Genomic DNA, 25,196 nt, shown 5'->3' with positions numbered 1-25,196 from the left:
TATTTTAAAATGAAACAATTTGTTATTTGAACAATTACACCTTCTTGAGCTATCAATGTGGAATATATATATATATATTATTATTATTATTATTTAGTAATTTAGCAGACACTTTTATCCAGAGCGACTTATGAGGACAACAGAAGCAATCAATTGTAGTATTAAAACAACTAAAACTGATCCAAAACTAAAAGCTAAAACTTTATAAATACTACCTATACACATTTTTTTAATAAAGAAATGTAATAAAATGCTATATATATATATATATATATTATATAATTCCAAGCACCACAAAACTGCTCGTAAAATACAATAATTTATTCATAACTATCAAATATATGATGTAAATGGCATTTAAAAAATACTGAATAAATTGTATAAAGTATATAATGAAAGTATTGGTCCCCTGGAGCTGTCACTGTTGTTTAACAAAAGTCCTTTATTTTGAAATAAAAGTCCCACTGAACACATCACATGGCTTCCTTCTTCCTGTTTCCTGAAGATCTATGAAGAAAGGCCCATGATAATCCACTGTCTCTTTTCAGTTCTCAGAAATGATCTCATTTATCGCATGATTTCATATGAATTATGTGAAAATGATTTTATATATTATTATATGAACTCACTGATGACCTGCTTTATTGTTAGGGAAACAACTAAGATACAAATGGATTAAAGTACTTGATTTATTGAGAATACCATGATTGACAGCATGTGGTTTGATTCCTTGCAGCAGACATTTATAAAATGCATTTTTCATGAAAATTGTCACTGGTTTCACCTTCCTTTTGGGTAAATAAATCATTTATGTGTATTCATAAAGTCAAAAGGTAATCTAATAATGTGGTTAGAAAAATAAATACTTTTCCCTAACTTCCCATACCAAAAGTTGACATTTCTGTAAAATGACCCATATATTTATATATATATATAATTAAATTCAATTTAAACCTTTTTAGAGCGATCAGATCGGGTGAGTTGATAAATTATATTTATAATATTAAAGTAAATTTCGAAGTCGGCTTTAATCTGACGCCGCGCTCGGTGACGTCATCACGCAGCGCCTGTCACGCGTTGACAGTAAAGCGTCACGTGTTGGTTTATGTTGATCTTCAGAGAAGAGCTGTTTAGACGCAAAACCCGCACGAATCCGATGAAGATGCGCGTGCACGCGTGTGTCGCGGCGCTGCTGCTGCTGCTCGCGCTGCAAGCGTCTTTCTCTCTCGACATCGAACTACACGATGATGAAGAAGAAGATGAAGACGCGAGGGTGCAGGTGTCGGGTCGAGCGCTGGTCCCGGACGTCAGAGCTCAGGACTGGGTCGCATCTGCGCGGGTTCTGCTGGACGGAGACAAACACGTGGGCTTCATCAGGTGCGCGTGCGCGTGAGCGATGCGTGCATGCGCTTGAGCCATTTGTGGCATGGTTAGCTTCTCAAGATTCAAGATTTTTTAAATTTGTCACATACACAATTATACAGAGTATAACCAGCAGTGAAATGTAGGTTCTGGATCCCAAATCATTCTGTTGGTTAGACAGGAAAGGTCTCTTTAATCCTTGTGCATCAATAAAAAAAGTTGCACATAGGCCCAGTGGACAAAAATGGCCATGTCAAAAAAACACAGACTTGGGAGCTCAGACTTAACTTTGGTCTCATTACAAAGAAGAACCATGGCAGATTATTATTGAAGTAAAAAAAGGAGTAAAAAGTTAAACAAAACAAAAAGATATAGAGGTTTAAGTTTGTGAAAATGCTTTATGAACAATATTTTATATAAAATATATATTTTATGAAACATGTTGTACTCTAAATCTGCTAGAAAATCAAAGCATAAATCTAAACCAAATTTGAGGTTTATATCTCAAAAAATTAGCTTTCAGTAAGATTTTGTTTGGACGCAGTACCACATTCTCCCCATTAGATGCCAGCAAAACACAGCTGGTGACACAGTGCTTGCATTTATGATTTACAGTAGAGTTTTAGTTCTCAAATATTACAAGCACACACACAATTTGTTTTTATGACACACATAGAAACCACACTCTGACATCTATACCATCACACACACACACAATTATTGCTGCATTATTTATCCAATCGGCTCTTTAATACGCAGAAGCAGAAAACAGGAATAAAGCAAGTATTTGCCTTATAGACCCTTTATAGACCAAACCTGGAAAAATGGCACCATCTGGTAAAAAAAATTCATTTTGAAGCCTTGGCAACAGAATGAAAGCCTATTAACAAAAATTGCATCATTTTACAGTTAAACGGCACTGCGATTAAACATACAGTTTTAATGGCTTGGCTTTCCTGTAGCTCAAATAGTAGAGCATGGCGCTAGCAACGCCAAGGTCATGGGTTCGATTCCCAGGGAAAGCAAGAGCTGATAAAATGTAAAAACTGTAACTTTAATTCAATGTAAGTCGCTTTGGATAAAAGCGTCTGCTAAATGCATAAATGTACATGTAATGGGTTTCAATGGGGACATTTCTGTCCTTAAGGCACTGAGAGGAACAATTTTTTTGTACCCGGTGCAAAATAGATTTATTAAAGGAAATGGGGGTGAAATAGTAAAATTCCAGGAAAAATACACATCTGTGCCCAAATTTATGCAGTTGCCAATAACACAGGCAAAATTATCAAAAAAAACTGAAAAGCACAAAAAGTTGCACAAGCTTTAAGTATTTATTTTAGTGTTTAAAACAATAACCGTCCACTCTCAGTATATTCTAATTTGGTTCCGAAAAAAAAAAATACACTGCAAAACATGATTTTCCTCCTTAGTATTTTTGTCTTGTTTTCTAGTATAAATATCTACTAATTCTGGAATTAAGATGCGTTGACTTGACAAGCAAATTTATGCTAGAAAACAAGACAAAAATACTAAGGAGGAAAATCATGTTTTGCAGTGTAAATAAATAATTCTCAGTATGTTTGAATAATGTTCTTATTTGGTTCCCAAAAACCAAACCAAACAGGAGCGTTGTGTGTTTGCTGGGATAGTTCTATCATCTGACCCTATCCCGTACCATAGTTCCAGATCAGTCCTGCTTCTCTCCGCAGAGATGATGGAAGTTTCACAGTCAGCAATGTTCCGTCCGGATCGTATGTTCTGGAAGTCTCCTCTCCGACCTACAGATTCCAGCCTGTGCGGGTCGACATCACCACCACAGGGAAGATGAGGTGTGTGGATCCAGTTCCTGCTGTAAAATACACTGGATGTTTGTGTGAAACTAACTCTGAATCATACAGAGGAGCATCAGATCTGCTGTTTCATTGATTTTAATGTGCGTTGAGTCAGTGGTGAAGGTTTGTTGCTCGTGCAGGGCTCGTGTGGTCAACTACATCAAGACCTCAGAGGTGATCCGACTCCCGTACCCGCTTCAGATGAGGAGCGTCGGTCTGCATTCATACTTCATCCCGCGGGAAACCTGGGGCTGGTCCGACTTCCTCATGAACCCGATGGTGCGTCGCCGTGAAATGTGACCCTAGAGCACAAAACCAGTCATGAAGGTCAATTTGAAATTGAGATTTATGCATCATCTGAAGCTGAATAAATAATATTTCCATTGATGTATGGTTTGTTATGATAGGACAATATTTGTCTGAGATACAACTATTAGAAAATCTGGAATCTGAGGGAGCAAAAAAATCTAAATATTGAGAAAATCTCCTTTAAAGTTGTTCAAATTAAGTTCTTAGCAATGCATATTACTAATCAATAATGAAGTTTTGATATATTTACGGTAGGAAATTTACTAAATATCTTCATGGAACATGATCTTAATATCCTAATGATTTTTGTCATAAAAGAGAAATGTATAATTTTGATCCATACAATGTATTGTTGTCTATTGCTACAAATATACCTGTGTTACTCATGACTGCTTTTGTGCTGCAGGGACATATATAGGATTGAGAATCAAAAATCAATTCCAATTCCAGAATCGGACACTTAAGGTCAGGAATTGGATACTTGTTGTAAAATTAATCAATTCCTGTGTGCGCATCTTTTTTTTTTTGGTGGCGTAAAGAGTTGTTAAAAATGTATTTGTCTGTGAATCATTCATTCAAGAGATTCATTCAAAAACACTGATTCGTCCAGTAATGAAACGAGTGAGTCATTGAATCATTACATTCATCAATTCCATGAGATTTTGTTTAGTTGTCTAATGTTTTTTTCTTCAGAACTGTGAGAGAACCACAACCTCCATTTAAAAAAATAAAGTCTCAATTTATCCAGTCGGGCGGCTCTATTTCGCACACAAACAACTCTTACTCGAGTCCAGTTTTTCTGTAGCAGATTAAATATGTTTGATATCTACATGTTTTTTTTAAACCACATTGGAATCGAAACTGGGAATCGATAAGAATCAGAACTGGAACTGAATCAAATTCAAACGATACCCAACCCTACAGTGAACTCACTCTCGTCCTGCTTTACTCTTCACTCTCTCAGGTCCTCATGATGGTTCTTCCTCTCCTCGTAATCCTTCTTCTTCCTAAAGTCTTCAACCCCAGCGATCCCGAGATGAAACGGGTATGAACTCCTTCGCAAAGCATGAACGCTTGGCTCTGATTGATCACATGATTGATTGATTGTTTGATTGATTGGCAGGAGATGGAGCAGTCCATGAACATGCTGAACTCCAATCAGGAGCTTCCAGACGTCTCTGAGCTCATGACCAAGTTCTTCTCATCACCTAAAAGTCACGGGAAGGCAGGAGGCGGAGCCAGAGGCCCTCGGGGTGGAGCTCTGGGTCCAAGGGGCGGAGCTTCGAGGCGGAAAATCAAAGATTAATGTGTGCACCTCACGTCATATGCAGAGTAAAACAGAAGCTAAGAGCGTGAAAATGATTTTATTTTCAATTTAGGTGTATCTGCTGTGTTTAGTAAAGCCAAAGACTTCAGTCGGTCAGAACACAATATTTCATCTGTGTTTATATGTGAATGTAATTATACTGCGGCTGAATCTCGACTGTATCTTTGATTATTCTAGCTGCTTTAGTTTCACAATATAACGCAGTAACACTTTACAATAATGTTTCATTAGTTAATGTTAGTTCATGCACTCACCAACTAGCAATATATTTGTTACAGAGTTTATTTATCTTTGTAAAATACAACTGTTCATTGTTCAGGTTTTCTGCAGGTCTTAAAAAGTCTCAGTTCATCCTTCCTCAGAATAAGGCCTTAAAAATATCAAAAGTAGGCTAAAAAATGAATGAAAAAAAGAGAAAAACACAGTAAGAACATCAGTTTTTGCAGTGTGATAAGAAGGTTCAGTAAAAGTTATTTTCACATTTTTAAATTAATTTAAAAGTAATGGAAATTTGTTCAAAGTTGTACTCCTTAAATTTTCTTTAATTGTTCTTGAAAAGGTCTTTAAATAGTCTTAAACTGATTTTATAAAACCTGCAAAAACCCTGTCGTTTGTTCATTTCTGCTCATGCCCATTAAATATGAACAAATACAACTTTTGATTTTAATATATGTATTAATACATTAATAATAAATGTTTTGAATGCTAAAATTCACATGAACTTAGATTACTAAACGCTTTAGAAATATGTATGCTGTTCATGTTAATGGAACCTTATTGTAAAGTGTTATCAGATCATTTTATTTATTGAATGAGTTTATGCCTCTCAATAAATTATTATAAACTGCATTGATTGTAGTTGTTTAAGAAACACTTACAACACACACACACACACACAGACAGACAGGCAGACACACACACTCACACACACACAGACACACACACACGCTCACAGACAGACAGGCAGACACACACACACGCTCACAGACAGACAGGCAGACACACACACACGCTCACAGACAGACAGGCAGACACACACACACGCTCACACAGACAGACAGGCAGACACACACACACGCTCACAGACAGACAGGCAGACACACACACACGCTCACACAGACAGACAGGCAGACACACACACACGCTCACAGACAGACAGGCAGACACACACACACGCTCACACAGACAGACAGGCAGACACACACACACGCTCACAGACAGGCAGACAGACACACACACACGCTCACACAAACAGACAGGCAGACACACACACAGACACACACGCTCACACAGACACACACACGCTCACACAGACACACACACACACGCTCACACACACAGACAGACACACACACACGCTCACACAAACAGACAGGCAGACACACACGCTCACACAGACACACACACGCTCACACAGACACACACACACACGCTCACACACACAGACAGACACACACACACGCTCACACACACAGACAGACGCACACACACGCTCACACAGACACACACACACACGCTCACACGCATGCCTGAATTGACAGAGTAAACACAAAGTTCATCAAAACACTGATCTTCATCAAATTCACTACAAAAATCACCAGAAAATGATGCAGAATTTAAATAGTTTTACATTATGATATTTTTATACCAATTTAGCAATTTGCCATAATGACTGTCATTAGATGCTCATTGCAATCATACAATCCTGAAACATTGACATTTTTCTCCAAAATCAGCATAAATGAATCATGGAAAATGTATTTAAAATGTAGATATAATAATTTTATATAATTAATATATATATATATATATATATATAACTCAACATGGGATTGCATTACATACTGCAACACCTGGACAGACCAGGGACTTATGTGAGGATCCTGTTTGTGGATTTCAGTTCGGCCTTTAACACCATCATTCAAGACCTCCTCCTGCCCAAACTAACCCAGCTCTCCGTCCCCAGCTCCGTCTGTCAGAGGATCACCAGCTTCCTGACAGACAGACAGCAGCTAGTGAGGCTGGGAAAATACACATCCAACACCCGCACCATCAGCACTGGAGCTCTTCAGGGCTGCGTTCTCTCCCCACTGCTCTTCTCCCTCTACACCAACGACTGCACATCTAAAGACCCCTCTGTCAAGCTCCTGTTTGCATGAACAGCACTGTGACTGCAATGGAGTCATTCAGATTCCTGGGCCCCACTATCTCTCAGGACCTGAAGTGGGACAATCACATTGAGTCCATTGTGAAAAAGGCCCAGCAGAGGTTGTACTTTCTTCGCCAGCTGAGGAAGTTCAACCTGCCACAGGACTTACTGAAACAGTTCTACTCTGCCATCATTGAATCCATCCTCTGCACTTCAATAACTGTCTGGTTCAGCTCAGCTACCAAATCTGACCTCAGAAGACTACGGAGGGTAGTCCGGACTGCTGAGCGAATCATTGGTACAACCCTCCCCACTCTCCAAGAACTGTACTCATCCAGAGTGAGCAAAAGGGCTGGTAAAATCACTCTGGACCCCTCACATCCAGCACACTCCCTCTTTGAACTGTTACCGTCTGGTCGACGCTACAGAGCTCTGAGCACCAGAACGACCAGACACAGGAACAGTTTCTTCCCTCAGGCAATCCATCTCATGAACACTTGACATTAAAACATGGAACACACAACACTATTATACTTTTTATTTTTATTGTTTTATTTAACACACATACTTATTACATTTTAAATATTCCATTTTGTATATTTGTACATTATTATTATTATTATTTTATTATTATCATTATCTGTGTCATTCTGACACTCTAATTCTGATTCTGATTCAAGACTTTAATGGTACTAAAAAAAAGATGATTTTGCTGAATATAATATCTAATTTCTGCTGAATTTGGTCTGTTGATATGCATGAAAGCAGACAGAAGTTCATCAGTTGTAAAACACAGACTCACAGGTGATTCCTGTGATGTTCTGATCTCCGCTGGAGGTCTGGGTTCAGCCGGTAATCAGGTCATGATTCAGTCACTGCAGTTGCAACACAAGAGTCAAAGGCTGAAATGAATCAGATAAAACAAATTAAACTACACTGAAGAGTCCAGATAAAGGCTTTAACCCTTGCAGCGACGGGTTGAAGTCCAGCGCTGATAGTGGTGTACGGATCAACACTTTGCGTCTCTCTCTCGCTGCTGTCGGTCACACACTCTCTCAGCGGTAACACTCACTCATGACCAGGGCCGGACTTAACCAATAAGCAAGGTAAGCGGCCACTTAGGGCCCCGAGGAATCAGGGGGCCCCATCTGATATTGGCCAAACATATTTGGCAAATGCTCCAGTGTGTATTTGTGTTCCGTCAAATGTTCACTCACCGCTCAAAATGCTTTGATGAGTTTTTATCAAGTGCTGAGCTCGCGAATCCTCTCATTATAACGTGTAGATGCGATGTAAATAAGAGATTCATGTGAATGACAGCTTTCTGTGATTATAGAGGGAGCGCTCTTTGCGCACTTTCTAGGCTGCATAATACTGACTTTCTCAAAATGTATATATATGAACCTCAGAGACAAAAGAATCATGTTTCGTGTCATGATTTTATTCGTCTTACCCCCAGTTTCACAGACAAGGCTTAAGCCTAGTCCCAGACTAAAGTGTACGTCTGACTGATCTTGAAATATATCAGTGCCATTGTTGTGACTCAAGATGCACACCAGTTATGTTTCTTTCTAAAGCATGTTAATAAAAATTACTTAAATGTCTTAATTGAACTATGGCCTAATTCTGGCTCAGTCTAAACCCTGTCTGTGAAACCGGGCCTTGATGTTTCAAAATGACTCGTATAAATACCCGAATGCATTGATTTTTATTTTTATTTATTTATGCATTTATTTGGATAGAGACAATACAATAAACATGATTCCAGTCAAAGACTGCACATAATTAGCATCGCATGGCCCTTGAAAGGCTTTTCTAAAATAATAATAATAATAATAATTACATATAAATAACCAAATGATTATAATGAAATAACTATCTGTATCAAAAAACTAATGTAACAAATACTTCATATAAAATCCTCACACATTAAAAACAGAATACAGAACAAAGAACAAACCCAGTTTTATAGACTCTTCCAGTCCTAATAAATAACTAGCAAGGAACCATATGAAATATGCGTACAGGTCTGGTTTATTTTGAGCCATCAATGTAAAAGACTTAGTGCTGGGCAATGATTAATCGCAATTAATCACATCCAAAATAAAAGTTTTTGTTTATATAATATATGTGTGTGTGTATTGTGTATATTTATTTTGTATATATAAATACACACACATACAGTATTTACATACAAAACATTTACATGTATTTACTCATTTGGCAACTTCTTATTTTATTATTATTTTCTCTTAATAATAGATTACATTTCCGATTAGTTTCTCGGCAAACCCTACCGTATGCTTTAAAAATGTCTTTTTTTGTGACCTGAAAAAAAATATGGTAGCTTAATATGGTTTTAGAACAGCATCAGGTTGACTAATTATTTACTTGAATAAACTAGTTATACCTGAAATTAGCTTAGGGCCCCTTATACTGTAAGTCCGCCCCTGCTCGTGACTCCAGAACGTTCCTCTGCCGTGATTCTCATGCTTTTCTCTTCTGTCTCTCGTTCAGATGATGGCGAGGCTGTGGGTTTGTCTCTTCCTGCTGGCATGCTTTCAAACCGAAGCACTTCCTGCCAAAAACATCCATCTTCTCGCTCCAGAGGAGCACAAACTCATCCTGAACCTCGGACAGAAAGGTCAGACCGAAGCTTATGCTGTTTTACATCAGCACTGCTTATTAATTCACCCTCAAATATTCTACAGAAATAGATTTAGGCTGCTGTTGTTATAAATCACAGTAATGTATTGCTCTTTAATCTAATGAATCAAACTCAACAGCTTATTTCAGATACAGAAATACTAGTCTGTTTGAGTGAATTTAGAGCAGATTTGATACCACTAACCCACTATGACATCTGACCCATCAGAGCAGAGGTCAAAGGTCAAGTGTGACTCAGGGTGTGTTCATATAATTAGTCCTGATAAAGACTAATTAGATCAGGTTAATAAACACTAGAGATAACGCCTGCTAACAGATTAAAGACTGATGAAAGATTATCAAGACAAACATTTTCTTCAGAACAGTAGGCACGTTTCCATTACAGATTTGCACAAAACGTTGGCGATATTTTATAAATGTCGATAAAAAAGTATTGCGAAATGACCGCGTTTCCATTAACAGGTGTTATGCAACAAAAACTTAATTTTTTCCTCTCGCGATAAGTCATGGCAACAGAATTTGATGGGATTTTGACAGATTTTGGCTATATTTAATTGAAGGAGCTATATGTACAAAAGCAGTACGGAGAGTTGCTTCAGAAACGTGCGCGTCATGCCTCATATAAACATAAGCATAGACTAGAGTGGCTGAGATCAACTCCGAGAGGCCGTGTCAGAGCCACACTGGCCGCAGATGAGTGCAGTGTAAACTGTCTTGAGCATGAATGGCAGGCAAAGCCCCTTATACTCGAGAGCGGCCTCGTATTAAGTGTTTCTTGGAGGTTATAGTACATTGAAGACTGATCATATGATATTTTACGTACACCATGTGACCTGTAATTGCGAAAAAAAAATGTTTCCATTGCAGTTTTGTGAATTATTCCTTTTTCGCATTGCCTGAAAAACCACCTCATGCGAGCGTAAAAACTTTTTTGCGATATATGGGTTTTTTTGCGAAATTGACGCATTTCCATTAGGCATATTTTCAATTCGCAATTTCAATTTGCGCAATTTGAAGGGTAATGGAAATGCGCCTAGAGTTATTCTAGAATTATTTTACAGTATATGATATTTATAGATTTGTATAATTTTATATTTGTATTTTTTAGCTTAAGTTTTAGTAATTTTTGTGCTTTTCATTTTCTTCAATATTTCTATTTAGCTTTTATTTATTGTTATTATGTGTGTGTGTGTGTGTGTGTATACAGTATATATGTTTTATATATTTTATTATTTTTTATCTTAGTTTTTGAAATTAATGTTCTTTAAATTTACTTATACTTATTTCAGTTACTGTAGTTGTTGAGGCAGCATTTCAATTAATAGAGTCATGAATCAGTAGAGTCAATTAATAGAGTCATGAATCTGTAGAGTCAATTAATAGAATCATGAATCAGTAGAGTCAATTAATAGAGTCATGAATCAGTAGAGTCAATTAATAGAGTCATGAATCAGTAGAGTCAATTAATAGAGTCATGAATCAGTAGAGTCAATTAATAGAATCATGAATCAGTAGAGTCAATTAATAGAATCATGAATCAGTAGAGTCAATTAATAGAGTCATGAATCAGTAGAGTCAATTAATAGAGTCATGAATCAGTAGAGTCAATTAATAGAGTCATGAATCAGTAGAGTCAATTAATAGAGTCATAAATCTGTAGAGAATTAATAGAGTCATGAATCTGTAGAGTCAATAGAGTCATGAATCTGTAGAGTCAATCAATAGAATCATGAATGAGCAGAGTCAATCAATAGAATCATGAATGAGCAGAGTCAATCAGTAGCGTCATGAATCTGTAGAGTCAATAGAGTCATGAATCAGTAGAGTCAATTAATAGAGTCATGAATCAGTATAGTCAATTAATAGAATCATGAATCAGTATAGTCAATCAATAGAGTCGTGAATCAATGGAGTCAATCAGTAGAGTCATGAATCTGTAGAGTCACTCAATACAGTCATGAATCAGTAGAGTCACTCAGTAGAGTCAATTTATAGAGTCATGAATTAGTAGAGTCACTCAATACAGTCATGAATCAGTAGAGTCACTCAGTAGAGTCAATTTATAGAGTCATGAATTAGTAGAGTCACTCAATACAGTCATGAATCAGTAGAGTCACTCAGTAGAGTCAATTTATAGAGTCATGAATTAGTAGAGTCACTCAATACAGTCATGAATCAGTAGAGTCACTCAGTAGAGTCAATTTATAGAGTCATGAATTAGTAGAGTCACTCAATACAGTCATGAATCAGTAGAGTCACTCAGTAGAGTCAATTTATAGAGTCATGAATTAGTAGAGTCACTCAATACAGTCATGAATCAGTAGAGTCAGTTTCTCGTTTGTGATTCTGCTGTTGTTCTGTCTCAGAGTTTCCCCGGGACTGTTACGATCTGTGGCAGAGCTCCGGCGGTCAGGCGCGGGACGGCCTGTATCTGATCCGCCCCGGAGACTCACCCATCGCTGTCTACTGTGCCATGCAGGAGGGCGGCTGGACGGTGGTGCAGCACATCACGGTCAACAGCAGCGTGGACTTCGACCGCGGCTGGGACGAGTACAAGCACGGCTTCGGATCCCTGAGCGGGAACCACTGGCTGGGGAACGAGCACCTGCACCGGCTGACCCGCGGCCCGGCCCGGTACAAGCTCGGCATCAAGCTGGTGGACCAGGACGCCGTGACCAAGACGGGTGAGTACGATCCGGTGCTGCTGGAGGACGAGGAGGCGCAGTACCGTCTACGTCTGGGTCTGTTCCAGGGCACTGTGGCGGACGCTCTGACGCTCGACACCGACAACTACCTGCATGATAACCAGCGCTTCACCACCAAAGACCGCGACAATGACAACTACCTACAGAACTGCGCCCAGCTGGAGTTCCAGGGTGTGGCGGGCGGCGGCTGGTGGTATAACGCATGCGCCGGCGCGAACCTGAACCGCAGGAATGTCATCTACTGGCAGAAGGACTGCAACAAAGAGCACCTGTGCAAATACGCCTGGATGATGGTAAAGCCCTCAGAGCAGCTCAAAGTGATTCACTCCAGAGACTGTGCGAGAGACGAACTCTGATCCACTCCAAAACAGTCCAATTATCTTGAATTAACCCTGCTTCACTCTGAGTCAGGAGATTTGTGTTTGAGGGAATAAAAGGAATAAAAGAATTGGAGTCAGTTAATAGAGTCATATCAGTGGTGTCAATTAATATTGTCATGATTAAATAGAGTCAATCAATAGAGTCATGAATCTGTAAAGTCAATCAATAGAGTCATGAATCAGTAGAGACATGGATCAGTATAGTCAATTAATAGTCGTGAATCAGTAAAGTCGATCAATAGAGTCATGAATCAGTACATACATGGATCAGTATAGTCAATTAATAGTCGGGAATCAGTAAAGTCGATCAATAGAGTCATGAATCAGTAGATACATGGATCAGTATAGTCAATTAATAGTCGGGAATCAGTAAAGTCGATCAATAGAGTCATGAATCAGTACATACATGGATCAGTATAGTCAATTAATAGTCGGGAATCAGTAAAGTCGATCAATAGAGTCATGAATCAGTACATACATGGATCAGTATAGTCAATTAATAGTCGGGAATCAGTAAAGTCGATCAATAGAGTCATGAATCAGTAGATACATGGATCAGTATAGTCAATTAATAGTCGGGAATCAGTAAAGTCGATCAATAGAGTCATGAATCAGTAGATACATGGATCAGTATAGTCAATTAATAGTCGTGAATCAGTAAAGTCGATCAATAGAGTCATGAATCAGTACATACATGGATCAGTATAGTCAATTAATAGTCGGGAATCAGTAAAGTCGATCAATAGAGTCATGAATCAGTAGATACATGGATCAGTATAGTCAATTAATAGTCGTGAATCAGTAAAGTCGATCAATAGAGTCATGAATCAGTAGAGACATGGATCAGTATAGTCAATTAATAGTCGTGAATCAGTAAAGTCGATCAATAGAGTCATGAATCAGTACATACATGGATCAGTATAGTCAATTAATAGTCGGGAATCAGTAAAGTCGATCAATAGAGTCATGAATCAGTAGATACATGGATCAGTATAGTCAATTAATAGTCGTGAATCGGTAAAGTCGATCAATAGAGTCATGAATCAGTACATACATGGATCAGTATAGTCAATTAATAGTCGGGAATCAGTAAAGTCGATCAATAGAGTCATGAATCAGTACATACATGGATCAGTATAGTCAATTAATAGTCGTGAATCAGTAAAGTCGATCAATAGAGTCATGAATCAGTAGTCACTCAGCAGAGTCATGAATCAGTAGAGTCAATCAATAGAATCATGAATCAGTGGACTCAATTAATAGCGTTGTGAATGAAGCCCTCAGAACAGCTCAAAGTGATTCACTCCGGAGACTGTGTGAGAGAACAACTCTGATCCACTCCGAAAAAACAGTCCAGTTATCCTGAATTAACCCTGCTTCACTCTGAGTCAGGAGATTTGTGTTTGAAGGAATAAAAGGTTGATTTACACTGCAAAAAATGATGTTCTTTCACAGTATTTTTGTCTTGTTTTCCAGTACAAATGTTCTTAAATCATGCACATTTACTGTAGATACACAATGACAGAAGATAAGAAGAAAAACTGATCAAAATGAAGTGAGATTATGATTAAAACAAGAACTGCCAGTGGAGTCAGAAAAATCAGGGAAAAGTAATGTCTTTTTCTGACTCTGATATTTCTTATTTTAACACTCATAATTCATTTAGAATCTGTACACTATTTTCACATTTTGTTTGCACCAGAAAAACATTATTTTATAATACAGTCATAACCTAATATTTGTCAACTAAAACCATATTGCATCTGATCAGCATCTTCTAATTAATGAGTGAATGTGATTTTTTTTAAATCTTACCATGTTTTCACTGCATTTACCCCTTTTTATCAATTAAAAAATGAGAAATTCTTTGACATTTCAAATTTGACACATGAACCACAGAAAACAAAACTGTGATACAAAATAAATATTTGTCAATATTTATGAGAAATCTTATTTGAATACGTAATTGTATGAAATTTATAAGAACAATTTTCAGCCTTAACACCATTGAAATTAATGGAATTTGATTAAATTAATTTGAATTTATAAGTTATGATTGCTCAAATTCATTAAACTTACATATTTATTTCAAACAAAACACCAAAACATCAATATTGCTCTGAAAAGTTTTCAAATAAAAAAAATAAAATAATTTTACTTGCATGAAATTTCAATTTCAGATGAAAACAGTGCTGAATTTTTCATGCTTCAATGGTTCATTAATAGACATACATATTCATGTTCATCAACAAAATTCAGTCCAAAAATGTGTGAAATATGGGGAAGTGACCAAATATATTTTACAGAAGTTTTTTGACACTAATTGAACTTCATAGATAATTTTACGGAAGGTATTTTTGACACTAATGGTGCTCCATACAGTAGATCAAAATGACTCAAACACAAAGCATTTTTTAAAATGTAATAATAAAAAATCTGGCGAAAAAAATACTTTGAGGGTCTTAAAACATTTGCAAAGTTTCATTCCCTTACTAAAAACATTTTTTTTTTTTTAAAGTTAATTTTTAATGCATCCCTTCTGGGTCAAAACAAGCCAAATGCTTTATGATGATTAAGAATAAACTCTTCATTTTGATATATTTTTCAGAAAATAAGCTTCTCAAGTTAATATATCTTGCTTTAAGAATGTTTAGATGTTTGTATTGGAAAACAAAACAGAAATACTGTGAAAGAGCACATTATTAACCCATTCAACACATTAGAATCAATTATCTGGATCAAATATTTCATTTTATTTATTGAATAAACATTAAATGCCAGATGTATTTGTACTGAAGAGTCTGAAGGGTCTTGTGAACTGATATAAAGTCACAAACAATCACGGGTTACAGGGAACGAAAGAGCAATAAAGCTGACGAAATAGAAAGTTCTGGCATCTTTGATCACTTTCAGGGAGTTGTGAGCACCTATGTATATGTATAAAATAATATCTCACACCATTAAAACGGTTTGTTTGACATCATCAACACGACAAATATCCAGAATCACTGCATCTTCAGAGTCGTTTCTGAGTCTTCTTCCGTCAGTAAAGCTCCTCTCTGTTCTTATAATGGCACAATAAGGCATCTTTTGCGGTACAATCGACATCAAGCCTTTGAAATACAACATTAGCCCTTTAACACTGACAAACATGAGTAAAGTCATCTGTGATGGCTGTTTGTTCTGCACTCATGAAACATGTTCCTTCATCATATTCTTATGATATTGACATGTGGGTGTTTATTTCCATAAAGAATCGATGAAGTGAAAACATCACAGAATCCAATGATGAACTTACAGCGACTCAAGGTATCTTATTATTAGTTATGACAGAGTTAAAGGAATAATTTACACAAAAAATACTTGTGAAAATAATAAAGGAGGAATTCAGAGGGGTTTTTAATAAAAATTGGCTGTTAAAATGCAAAAAAAAAAAAAGTGCTACAAAAATCAGACAAATGACAAAATGACTCATCATCTGACAGACTTTTGCTGACTAATAAACAAGCGACTGGCTGCTGGTATACATTGCTGTAATAATACACAGCTAGTTGAAAATCATCCATTAAGTGAATCATTCCCTCAAATATAGCAAAGATTTGATTTTACGGAGCCATTATCATGGTACTTTTGAGACACGTTTATGGAGCTTTTTGTCATTTTGGACCGTTTTTATTGTTGAAATAATTAAGATGTTTACTGTTTCTGAAAGAAGTCTCTTCTGCTCACCAGTGCTGCATTTATTTGATCAAAAATCTGTAAAAATGTGAAATATTATTTTTAATGTAAAGCAGCTGTTTTCTATGTGAATATATTTTAAACTGTAATTTGTTGTAATTTGCTGTAAAAACTGTAAAAATGTTTCTTGAGCAGTAAATCAGTATATTATAATGATTTCTGAAGATCATGTGACACTGAAGACTGGAGTAATGATGCTGGAAATACAGCTGCAGATCACAGAAATACATTACAGTTTAACACATATTCACATAGAAAACAGCTGATTTACATTCTAAAAATATATCAGTGTTTTTACTATATTTTTGATCAAATAAATGCAGCCTCGTGAGCAGGAGAGATGTCTTTCATGAACAGTAAAAGCTGAATGGCAAGAGTGAATCTGTGTGGCCTCAGATGTCTCTCAGGTGAGCTTGTTTCCGGCTGCAGGGTTCGGTCCGCACCAGTACAGCTTCTCCTCGGGCCGCTTCTTCGTCCAGCGGCACAGCAGCAGCATGCGGAAGGTCTTCTGGAAGGTCTTGTTGCAGAGGGCGTAGCACATGGGGTTAACGGTGCTGTTAACATAACACAGCCAGTACCCCAGATGCCAGAGCGCCAGCGGGATGCAGTCGGAGCAGAAGGTGGAGATCAGCACCATGATGTTGTAGGGGGTCCATGTGAGGATGAAGGCCAGCAGGATTGCGCTGAGAGTCTGCGCTGCCTTCTTCTCCTTGATCAGAACCATCCTCTTCCTCTTAGTGATCTGGCTCTTCAGTGTGCCTTCGACGGGTTTGGAGGAAGACGAGGAGGATGGTGCGTTCACAGACTCGGCTGACGAGAACGACGAAGGCTTCTCCTCTCCGTTAGCGCTCTTCACGTCTTTGAATTTGTAAGAGACGCACTTTTTGTTTCTGGTCTCTGTGAAGACGCAAGGAGAAGCCGAGCGCTCTTCATCTTCAGATGAGGCGTAGCTAAAGTTGGTCAGTTGCTCCTCTTTTGAAGTATAACACGAACGAGTCTTTTGATTCGGTGTGTTTGAATCGTTCAAAGAGTTGACTCCTTGAAGCTCGGCCAGGTCTTTGGTGCGCCGCTCGGTTTCCTTATAAATCCGACAGTAGAGGATGGTCATGACGGATACGGGAATATAAAAGGCGGCTATCGCCGTGCCAAAAGTGATCACAGGTTCGGAGAAGAACTGAATCTGACACTGTCCTTCAGGAACCGTTCGCTTTCCGACGAAATACTGCCAGCAGAGGATCGGCGGAGCCCAGAGAACCAAAGACACGAGCCAAGCCAATCCAATCATGATTCCCGCACGCTTCGGCGTTCGTTTTGCACGATACGTCAGCGGACGGGTGATGGAGAAGTAGCGGTCGAAACTAATGACCAGCAGGTTCATGACGGATGCATTACTGGCCACATAATCCAAAGCCAGCCACAGATCGCAGGCCAGGCTTCCCAGAGCCCAGCGGCCCATGAGGATGTAAGAAGTGTAGAGGTTCATCGAGAAGACGCCGATGATGAGGTCTGCGCAGGCCAGGCTTAGCAGGTAATAATTGTTGACCGTCTTCAGCTGGCTGTTCACTTTGAAGGACAGCATCACCAGAACGTTGCCCATGATGGTGATGAGGCTGACCACGGCGGAGACGGTTGCTATGGTGACCGCCTCCCACAGGCTGTGAGCGCCGGAGACGTTTGCGCTGACCGTGACGTTCTTCTCTCCATCCATCGCAATTCACTCGCCACTCAGATCATCCATCTCCTGAAGAAACACACAGATCAGAGCCAGGACTGAACAGGAGATGTCTAAAACAGGGTTATTATCGCTAACTAAAACTATTAAAACTTAATTTAAAAGAAGCTGAAATAACATGAAATATGAATATTACATAAAATAGATGAAAATGAGAAATGCTGCCTCAGCAACAAACTGAAATAAATTTAAGTTGAAGCACACAAATGCCTGGAAATGAACTAAACCTGAAATATAGAATACAGAAGAATAAAACAAACCTAAATAGTTTGGATGTTTATTCCAGGATTATTTTTGTAAACTAAAACTAAAACTATTGTCGATAGAAATAAAGCTGAAATATTATAAAATATAAATATTACATGACAAATTAAAGTGAATATCAGAAAGGTTGCCTTATAACTAACTTAAATAAGTTTAAGTACTACAATGTTTAACTAGAAATAAATGAAAATGGAACTAAAATACTGAAATAAAAATAAAATAAAGTAGTCATATTTAAAAGAAACTAAACAAAAACTAATAAAAATGTTAAAAGCACTTAACAAAATGACTAATAATTACATTTAAATTTAAATGAAAACTGGAAAATATTAATAAAACCTGTAATACTATATACTAAAATAACACTGGTTTAATTTTAGAAACTATGATTTTTAGACTGTTTTAGCGTCTGTCAGAAACCTTGATGTACGCTTAAATGTCTCTTAACTGCTAGAGCTTTTAAAAAGAAATTAAGCTTTGCTTGTGAAGGTTCATTGATTTAGTTCATCAGAACTTCACCACCATCATCATAATCATCTAAAAATACATTAGAGCTCTACATTTTAAATGACAAGATCTAATGTAAGAACTATTACACTTATTGTCTTCTCATTTGAAGTCATTATATCATTCAAAATAAAGTCCATCAGGAAATCCAGTAAATGCATGAGACTGAAGCGCCTCATTCAACATCTCATCTGCATCTGTGAGATTCAGCAGAATAACCCGTTCACTGCTATAAATCATCTGCAGATATTAGTCCATTTCACACTTTAGCAGCCTCTAAACGAGAATCAGTCACTAATAAACATGGACTGTGATATCAGGAAATATTGGGCATTTATTTGATGCTTGCAAAATAAAAAAAAAAGCATTTTGTCAGAATGCACAGATGATTTTGACTGACTGTCAAAGCCGGAGATTCAGTCAGATGGAGTAATTATTACGTGTATTAATTCTGCATTATTGTGCATCCCAAAGATCACTTTCACAGACTTTCACATATCTTCATTTGCTTTTACCTGCCCAACTCAATCCAAGCAGCCTTAGAAACGGCTAAAAACACATCTCTTCCATCTTTACTTGTCCCTCAAACTCTAGCTCTAATTATATTTATATATTTAGTCATTTAGACGCTTTTATCCAAAGCGACTAACAAATGAGGACAACAGAAGCAATCAATTGCATTAAAACAACTAAAACAAATCCAAAGCTAAAACTTTATTAATACTATATATACACATTTAATAAAAAAAGAAAGTAAATAAAAATGACATTCACACAACAAAATTTCAAAACTAAACATTTAAATGAAAACAAAAAAATAAAGCTGAAAACAATTCAAAATATTAAAGAACAAAAGGTATGAGTATAATAATGATTCTAACATAACACTAAGCCAAACACCAAAAAACAACAACTATATATATATGTACAACCACACACACACACACACACACACATATATATATACACACATATATACGAAACCTGGCCCCTTTTAGACTTATACGCTATTCATTTTCTAACTGCTTGTTTTCTTTAAAAAAAACAACAACTAATACTAGCTTCTCTAATCTTTTTGTATTCTATCTATTTGTTTTTTTTTTAATCTATTATACAATTAACAAAAAGGAAAAAAAGGCCTCTAACATTAGCTTGCTCTATTCTTTTTCTATGCTATCTGTTTATATATATATTTTTATATATAATAATAATAATAATAAAACCTTGCTAGTGTACTGAGCTAACTGAGACTTATAGCACTTGTATATTTTTGCTCTTTTGTTGATTCTGATTGCTTCTATTGTCCTCATTTGTAAGTCACTTTGGATAAAAGCATCTGCTAAATGACTAAATGTGGCCTATATGTAATTCCAGCAGGGACTAACCAGGCCCTCATAACCAGCAAAACATGATGTGAACTACTGCAGATTAAAGTGACTATCATTACCCAGAAATCCTCACTAAACGGTGACATAAGTTCTGCAGAGCAGCTGATGGAAGAGAACAGACTGATGGACGCTCATCACTGATGCCTCGGGCTTTTTGTTTCCAGGGAAACGGAGGAGTGATTTCTTTTGAATGATAAATCAACATCATCTGAGTCAAACGCTGAAGACAAAGCAAACAAACACTCAAGGACGAGCACATGTGCCTTCTGGATGCGTTTAACGTGACTCAGATTCTCAAACCAGTGCATCAGACGGATCAGATCCACAAGAATAACCATCACTTGCTTTCAATGGATGCTTCTATTCAGAGCCGCAGACGTCACACGAATGATCACGTGATCATCTGACATCACAAGATGTGTCCCTGCAGCACAAAAGCAGTCATGAGTAACACAGGTATATTTGTAGCAATAGACAACAATACATTGTTTGGGTCAAAATTATACATTTCTCTTTTATGCCAAAAATCATTAGGATATTAAGTAAAGATATAGTTTACTTAATACAAATAGTTGTATCTCAGCCAAATATTGTCCTATCATAACAAACCATACATCAATGGAAAGATTATTTATCCAAATATTGACCCTTATGACTGGTTTTGTGGTCCAGGGTCACATATAAGACACCGGACATCTACAAAGACACTTCTGAAGAAGAATACACTCTTAGAAATTCTTTACTGGCACTGATGGGTCTGTGAAGATCCTTTAACATCCATGAATCTGTCCAGTGCAAAAGGCTCTTTATTGAGGAAAGATTAGATTAGATTATTAAAATGTTCTTCACGCTAATAAAAACATTTTTTGAGAAAGGTTCTTTCGATTATAGTTTTTGCTAATAGCCTATTTTGAATTAGATTTTATTTTTCTGCTTTCATGTAGAATTTAAAGTTTTAGAAATTTTGTAGTGTGTTTTTGCCATTTTTTATTATTATTGATATTTATTTATTTTTTGCTATCAAGTATATTTCTATACATTTTTATTTTAGTTTTAGTCTTAATTGTTTCAGATCATCAAGTTAAACTAAATAAAAATGAGAAATGTTGCCTTGGAAAATAAATAATGAAATAAAAAGCTAAAAATAAGTTCATGTTTTTTACTATTTTATTTTATTTGAGTTAACATTTATTTATTTTTTATGGTTTTAATTTGAGCTATCTATGATAACTCTGTTCTGCACTGAACTGGCAAAAATGAAGTTTCGGCATTGATGTTTTCCTGAAGAACCTATCAATAGAAGGTTCTTTATAATGGAAAAAGGTTCTTCAGATCATTAAAATGTGCTTGATTCTTCTGTAGCATCACAGTGAAAACCCTTCTTTATTTTTAAGAGCGTAGTCAGTGGATCTGAGCTTCATCACATCAGATCTCAGATATTCAGAGTTTAGTTTGACATGTTTAATATCAGGTCAAAACTGAAGTGTTTTGGTGACACTTGACCGCAGATTCTCTCATTATATTATTGACCTCATCATGATGGAAGATCACTCGCTGAATCACGGTATCGCTCAGTCCTGAAACAAGCACTAAAACCAAACCATTTCATGCATTTCTGACTTTATACTGAGTTTATACATGCACTGAAATCACCTACACTGTTGATGACCGAATAAGGTCAAACAAACTATTAGATATCACCAAACATCCCCAGCGGATTCATTACAAGAACTGAAAACATTTTTTGTATCACAAGTTTCCTGACATGTTATGTTTAAATATGCAAATGATGCATTATCTATTTAAATATGCACTCATTTGCAAGACATAAATCATTTGAATAAAGCCAAATGATTTTGTTATCATATTAGAGTTAAAGGTTTTTCCAAAGGGGATTGTGAGTTTCTGTTTTTATCACTCAATAAATCAGAAAATACTGTCAGCAGACAGAAAACAAACCATGTTTTGGGAGTAAAAGGTTGCATAAATCAGTGTGAATGAAATCTGAACAAACCGTCAGAATATAGAGAAATAACGTTTGGTGTTTGTAAGAGAAAAACTCTTTAAAGATTGAAATCTACAGATGCAAATAGAAAAAGTGCAATAAAATAAACTCTCAGATGTGATTTGGTTGTTTTCCTTCCACTAGTCTGAAAGAAGAGACATGATATTGAAGCAAAACAGAGCAAAAACTGAGCAATGCCTGAAAACATGGTCTCAAATGAAATATCAGAGGTTCAGGGGTGTATTTATGACACACTGACCGTCACAATGTACAGCGATTCTGAAAATCAATAAACATATCAGTTGATGAAGCCAAATCATTGCTTTGCCAGAGTTGCTTTACAGCATCAGTTGGATTTGTCTCATTTCTGACGTTTGCATCGATTCTGTTGTTTTCCTGCTTATTTCTGTGAAGCTGCTTTGAAATATTCTCTTTAATTAAGAGACAAATGATCAACGATTTATCTGGGAAAAACATGAAAACTTCCTCCCAAACCAAACAAATCATAAAGCAGAAAAGTTTACGTTTTACTGTAAAGTAGCTTTTTTCACCTTAAAAAACAAATGATCAACGATTTATCTGGATTTATCCCCATGATTAAAATGGAACCATCATATTTAAAAACATGATATTAATCATATCATATAATGAAATATCATTTGTTGTCATTAGTGTAAATTTATATCAAATTATTATAGGATCTCCTTCAATGATTTCAGAATCTTTACTTTTTAAAATGATTTTGTTTCTGTATTTTAAAATATATTTTTATATTAACATTTTAATGACAGTATATTTATTGAACAGAAATGAATTATTTTATTTGTCAAAATAAGCTTTTGCTGAAGTGATTGTTTTGAGCATTATTTTAGCTGAAGTATTTGAGGTGAACACACGTTCAGAAGCTGCTGTGTTGAATGTCCATCTACTGAGACAGAAGGAAGAGTTGCTGTCTCGGGGGTTGCTCGGGGTAGACTACGGACATTATTCAGTTGATATCTCAACATTTGGCCCTGTTTTCTGATGTTCCAACTTGTACTAGTGTCCTAGAGCATACATTGATGTGGGTCAAGTTACCCCTATTAAACAACACCATATAGAAAGGCTACTGGCAGGTTCCGCTTATCCAGCGAGCCCGTGAGGTCTCTGCCTTTGTGACACCAGATCACTTTTGCCATTATAAGGTTATGGCCTTTGGAATGAGAAATGCACCCGCTACTTTCCAGGGTTTGGTAAATAAGGTGCTGGAAGGAGTTACAGGCTGTGAGGCTTATCTTGATGATTTGGTTATTTATAGTTTTTCCTGTCCTCAACACTTGGCCCAGCTTGAGGATGTGTTCAAGCCGTTAGAGGCTGCAAACTTGACTTTGAACCGTTTAAAACTCCTAGACACATTCTCTCTCTCTCTCTCTCTCTCTCTCTCTCTCTCTCTCTCTCAACAACCTCTGAGACTCTCAGTGTGTTTCCTGTCTCATGTCACATTCCAGCGTATGTGTGTCTGTGTGTGTGTGTGTGTGTGTGTGTGTGTGAGTGTGAGTGTGTGTGAGTGTGTGTGTGTGTGTGTGAGAGTGCGTGTGTGTGTGTAAGAGTGCGTGTGTGTGTGTGTGTGTGTGAGTGCGCGTGTGTGTGTGTGTGTGTGTGTGTGTGTGTGAGTGTGTGTGTGTGTGTGTGTGTGTGTGTGTGTGTGTGTGTGTGTGAGAGTGCGTGTGTGTGTGTAAGAGTGCGTGTGTGTGTGTGTGTGTGTGTGTGTGTGTGTGAGAGTGCGTGTGTGTGTGTGTGTGTGTGTGTGAGTGTGTGTGTGTGTGTGTGTGTGTGTGTGAGAGAGTGCGTGTGTGTGTGAGTGTGTGTGTGTGTGTGTGTGTGAGAGTGCGTGTGTGTGTGTGCGAGTGTGTGTGTGAGAGTGCGTGTGTGTGTGTGTGCGTGTGTGTGTGTGTGTGTGTGTGTGTGTGTGTGAGAGTGCGTGTGCACCTGGTATTCATCACGTCCTGGGGACCAAATGTCCCCACAAGGATAGTAATACCAGTAAATCTTAATCTTGTGGGGACATTTTTTGGTCCCCATGAGGAAACAAGCTTATAAATCATACAGCATAAAGTTTTTTGAAAATCTAAAAATGCAGCATGTTTCCTGTGAGGGCTAAGTTTAGGTGTAGGGTTGGTGTAGGGCAATAGCACATACAGATTGTACAGTATAAAAACCATTGCGCCTATGGGATGTCCCCATAAAACATGGAAACCCAACATGTGTGAGAGTGCGTGTGTGTGTGTGTGTGTGTGTGTGTGTGTGTGAGAGTGCGTGTGTGTGTAAGAGTGCGTGTGTGTGTGAGTGAGAGTGTGTGTGTGTGCGCGCATTTTTGTGACAAATAAGGACAGGTATGACTGGTATTACAAGGTGAAGGTGACTTTTCAGGACATTGACCCATGTCCCCAGTTTTCAAAACGCTTATAAATCACCCAGAGTGAGGTTTTTTTGGGGGAAAGTAGAAATGCACAAAGTCTCCTGTGAGGGCTAAGTTTAGGTGTAGGGTTGGTGTAGGGCAATAGCACACACAGTTTGTTCAGTATAAAAACCATTATGCCTATGGGATGAACCCACTTTTCACAAAAACAAACGTGTGTGTGTGTGTGTGTGTGTGTGTGTGTGACCCGTGTCTAATGTCTGAGTTCTGCAGTGACGGCTGAACTTCCTGCAGCGCTGCAGTTTGAGTCTCAGGTGAAGCTGCTGACGCAGAAGATCCTGCAGCTCATTTATCACACACTGCAAAAAAAACTGCTCCTCTTCCTCCTCGTTTACCAGAGCACCCTTCCTCACTCAAAAATGAATGCTGAATA

General features: G+C 37.4%; 3 protein-coding genes across 3 annotated transcripts; 2 read left to right on the top strand and 1 right to left on the bottom strand.

Annotated features, from left to right (window-relative positions):
* The first annotated feature begins 1,069 nt into the window (after positions 1 to 1,069).
* Positions 1,070 to 5,678, top strand: emc7a (ER membrane protein complex subunit 7a). The gene is made up of 5 exons (XM_079386374.1): positions 1,070 to 1,377; positions 3,072 to 3,191; positions 3,335 to 3,473; positions 4,468 to 4,548; positions 4,627 to 5,678. Exons 1-5 carry the CDS (start codon positions 1,106 to 1,108, stop codon positions 4,807 to 4,809), a joined length of 795 nt encoding a protein of 264 aa, XP_079242500.1. The 5' UTR covers positions 1,070 to 1,105; the 3' UTR covers positions 4,810 to 5,678.
* A 2,304-nt stretch (positions 5,679 to 7,982) lies between these two features.
* LOC306850640 (fibrinogen-like protein 1-like protein) lies at positions 7,983 to 12,851 on the top strand. Its single transcript, XM_079386373.1, has 3 exons — positions 7,983 to 8,085; positions 9,497 to 9,623; positions 12,013 to 12,851. Exons 2-3 carry the CDS (start codon positions 9,497 to 9,499, stop codon positions 12,705 to 12,707), a joined length of 822 nt encoding a protein of 273 aa, XP_079242499.1. The 5' UTR covers positions 7,983 to 8,085; the 3' UTR covers positions 12,708 to 12,851.
* A 4,021-nt stretch (positions 12,852 to 16,872) lies between these two features.
* On the bottom strand, positions 16,873 to 18,135 carry chrm5a (cholinergic receptor, muscarinic 5a; the record flags this gene model as incomplete). The annotated part of the gene is made up of 1 exon (XM_079386377.1): positions 16,873 to 18,135. The coding sequence occupies exon 1, from the start codon at positions 18,064 to 18,066 to the stop codon at positions 16,873 to 16,875; it is 1,194 nt and encodes a 397-aa protein (XP_079242503.1). The 5' UTR covers positions 18,067 to 18,135.
* Between the last annotated feature and the right edge of the window lie 7,061 nt (positions 18,136 to 25,196).

Source organism: Barbus barbus, assembly GCF_936440315.1.
Source record: "Barbus barbus genome assembly, chromosome: 30".
Classification (NCBI taxonomy): Eukaryota; Metazoa; Chordata; class Actinopteri; order Cypriniformes; family Cyprinidae; genus Barbus; species Barbus barbus.
This window is presented reverse-complemented; position numbering and strand designations above follow the sequence as displayed.

Excerpts from the sequence above, each read along its gene's own strand:
- emc7a (XM_079386374.1), top strand. The coding sequence starts at position 1,106 with ATGTTGATCTTCAGAGAAGAGCTGTTTAGACGCAAAACCCGCACGAAT. Across the intron at positions 1,378-3,071 it reads AAACACGTGGGCTTCATCAG|AGATGATGGAAGTTTCACAG; the intron begins GTGCGCGTGCGC and ends TTCTCTCCGCAG. Across the intron at positions 3,192-3,334 it reads ACCACCACAGGGAAGATGAG|GGCTCGTGTGGTCAACTACA; the intron begins GTGTGTGGATCC and ends TTGCTCGTGCAG.
- LOC306850640 (XM_079386373.1), top strand. The coding sequence starts at position 9,497 with ATGATGGCGAGGCTGTGGGTTTGTCTCTTCCTGCTGGCATGCTTTCAA. Across the intron at positions 9,624-12,012 it reads CCTGAACCTCGGACAGAAAG|AGTTTCCCCGGGACTGTTAC; the intron begins GTCAGACCGAAG and ends GTTCTGTCTCAG.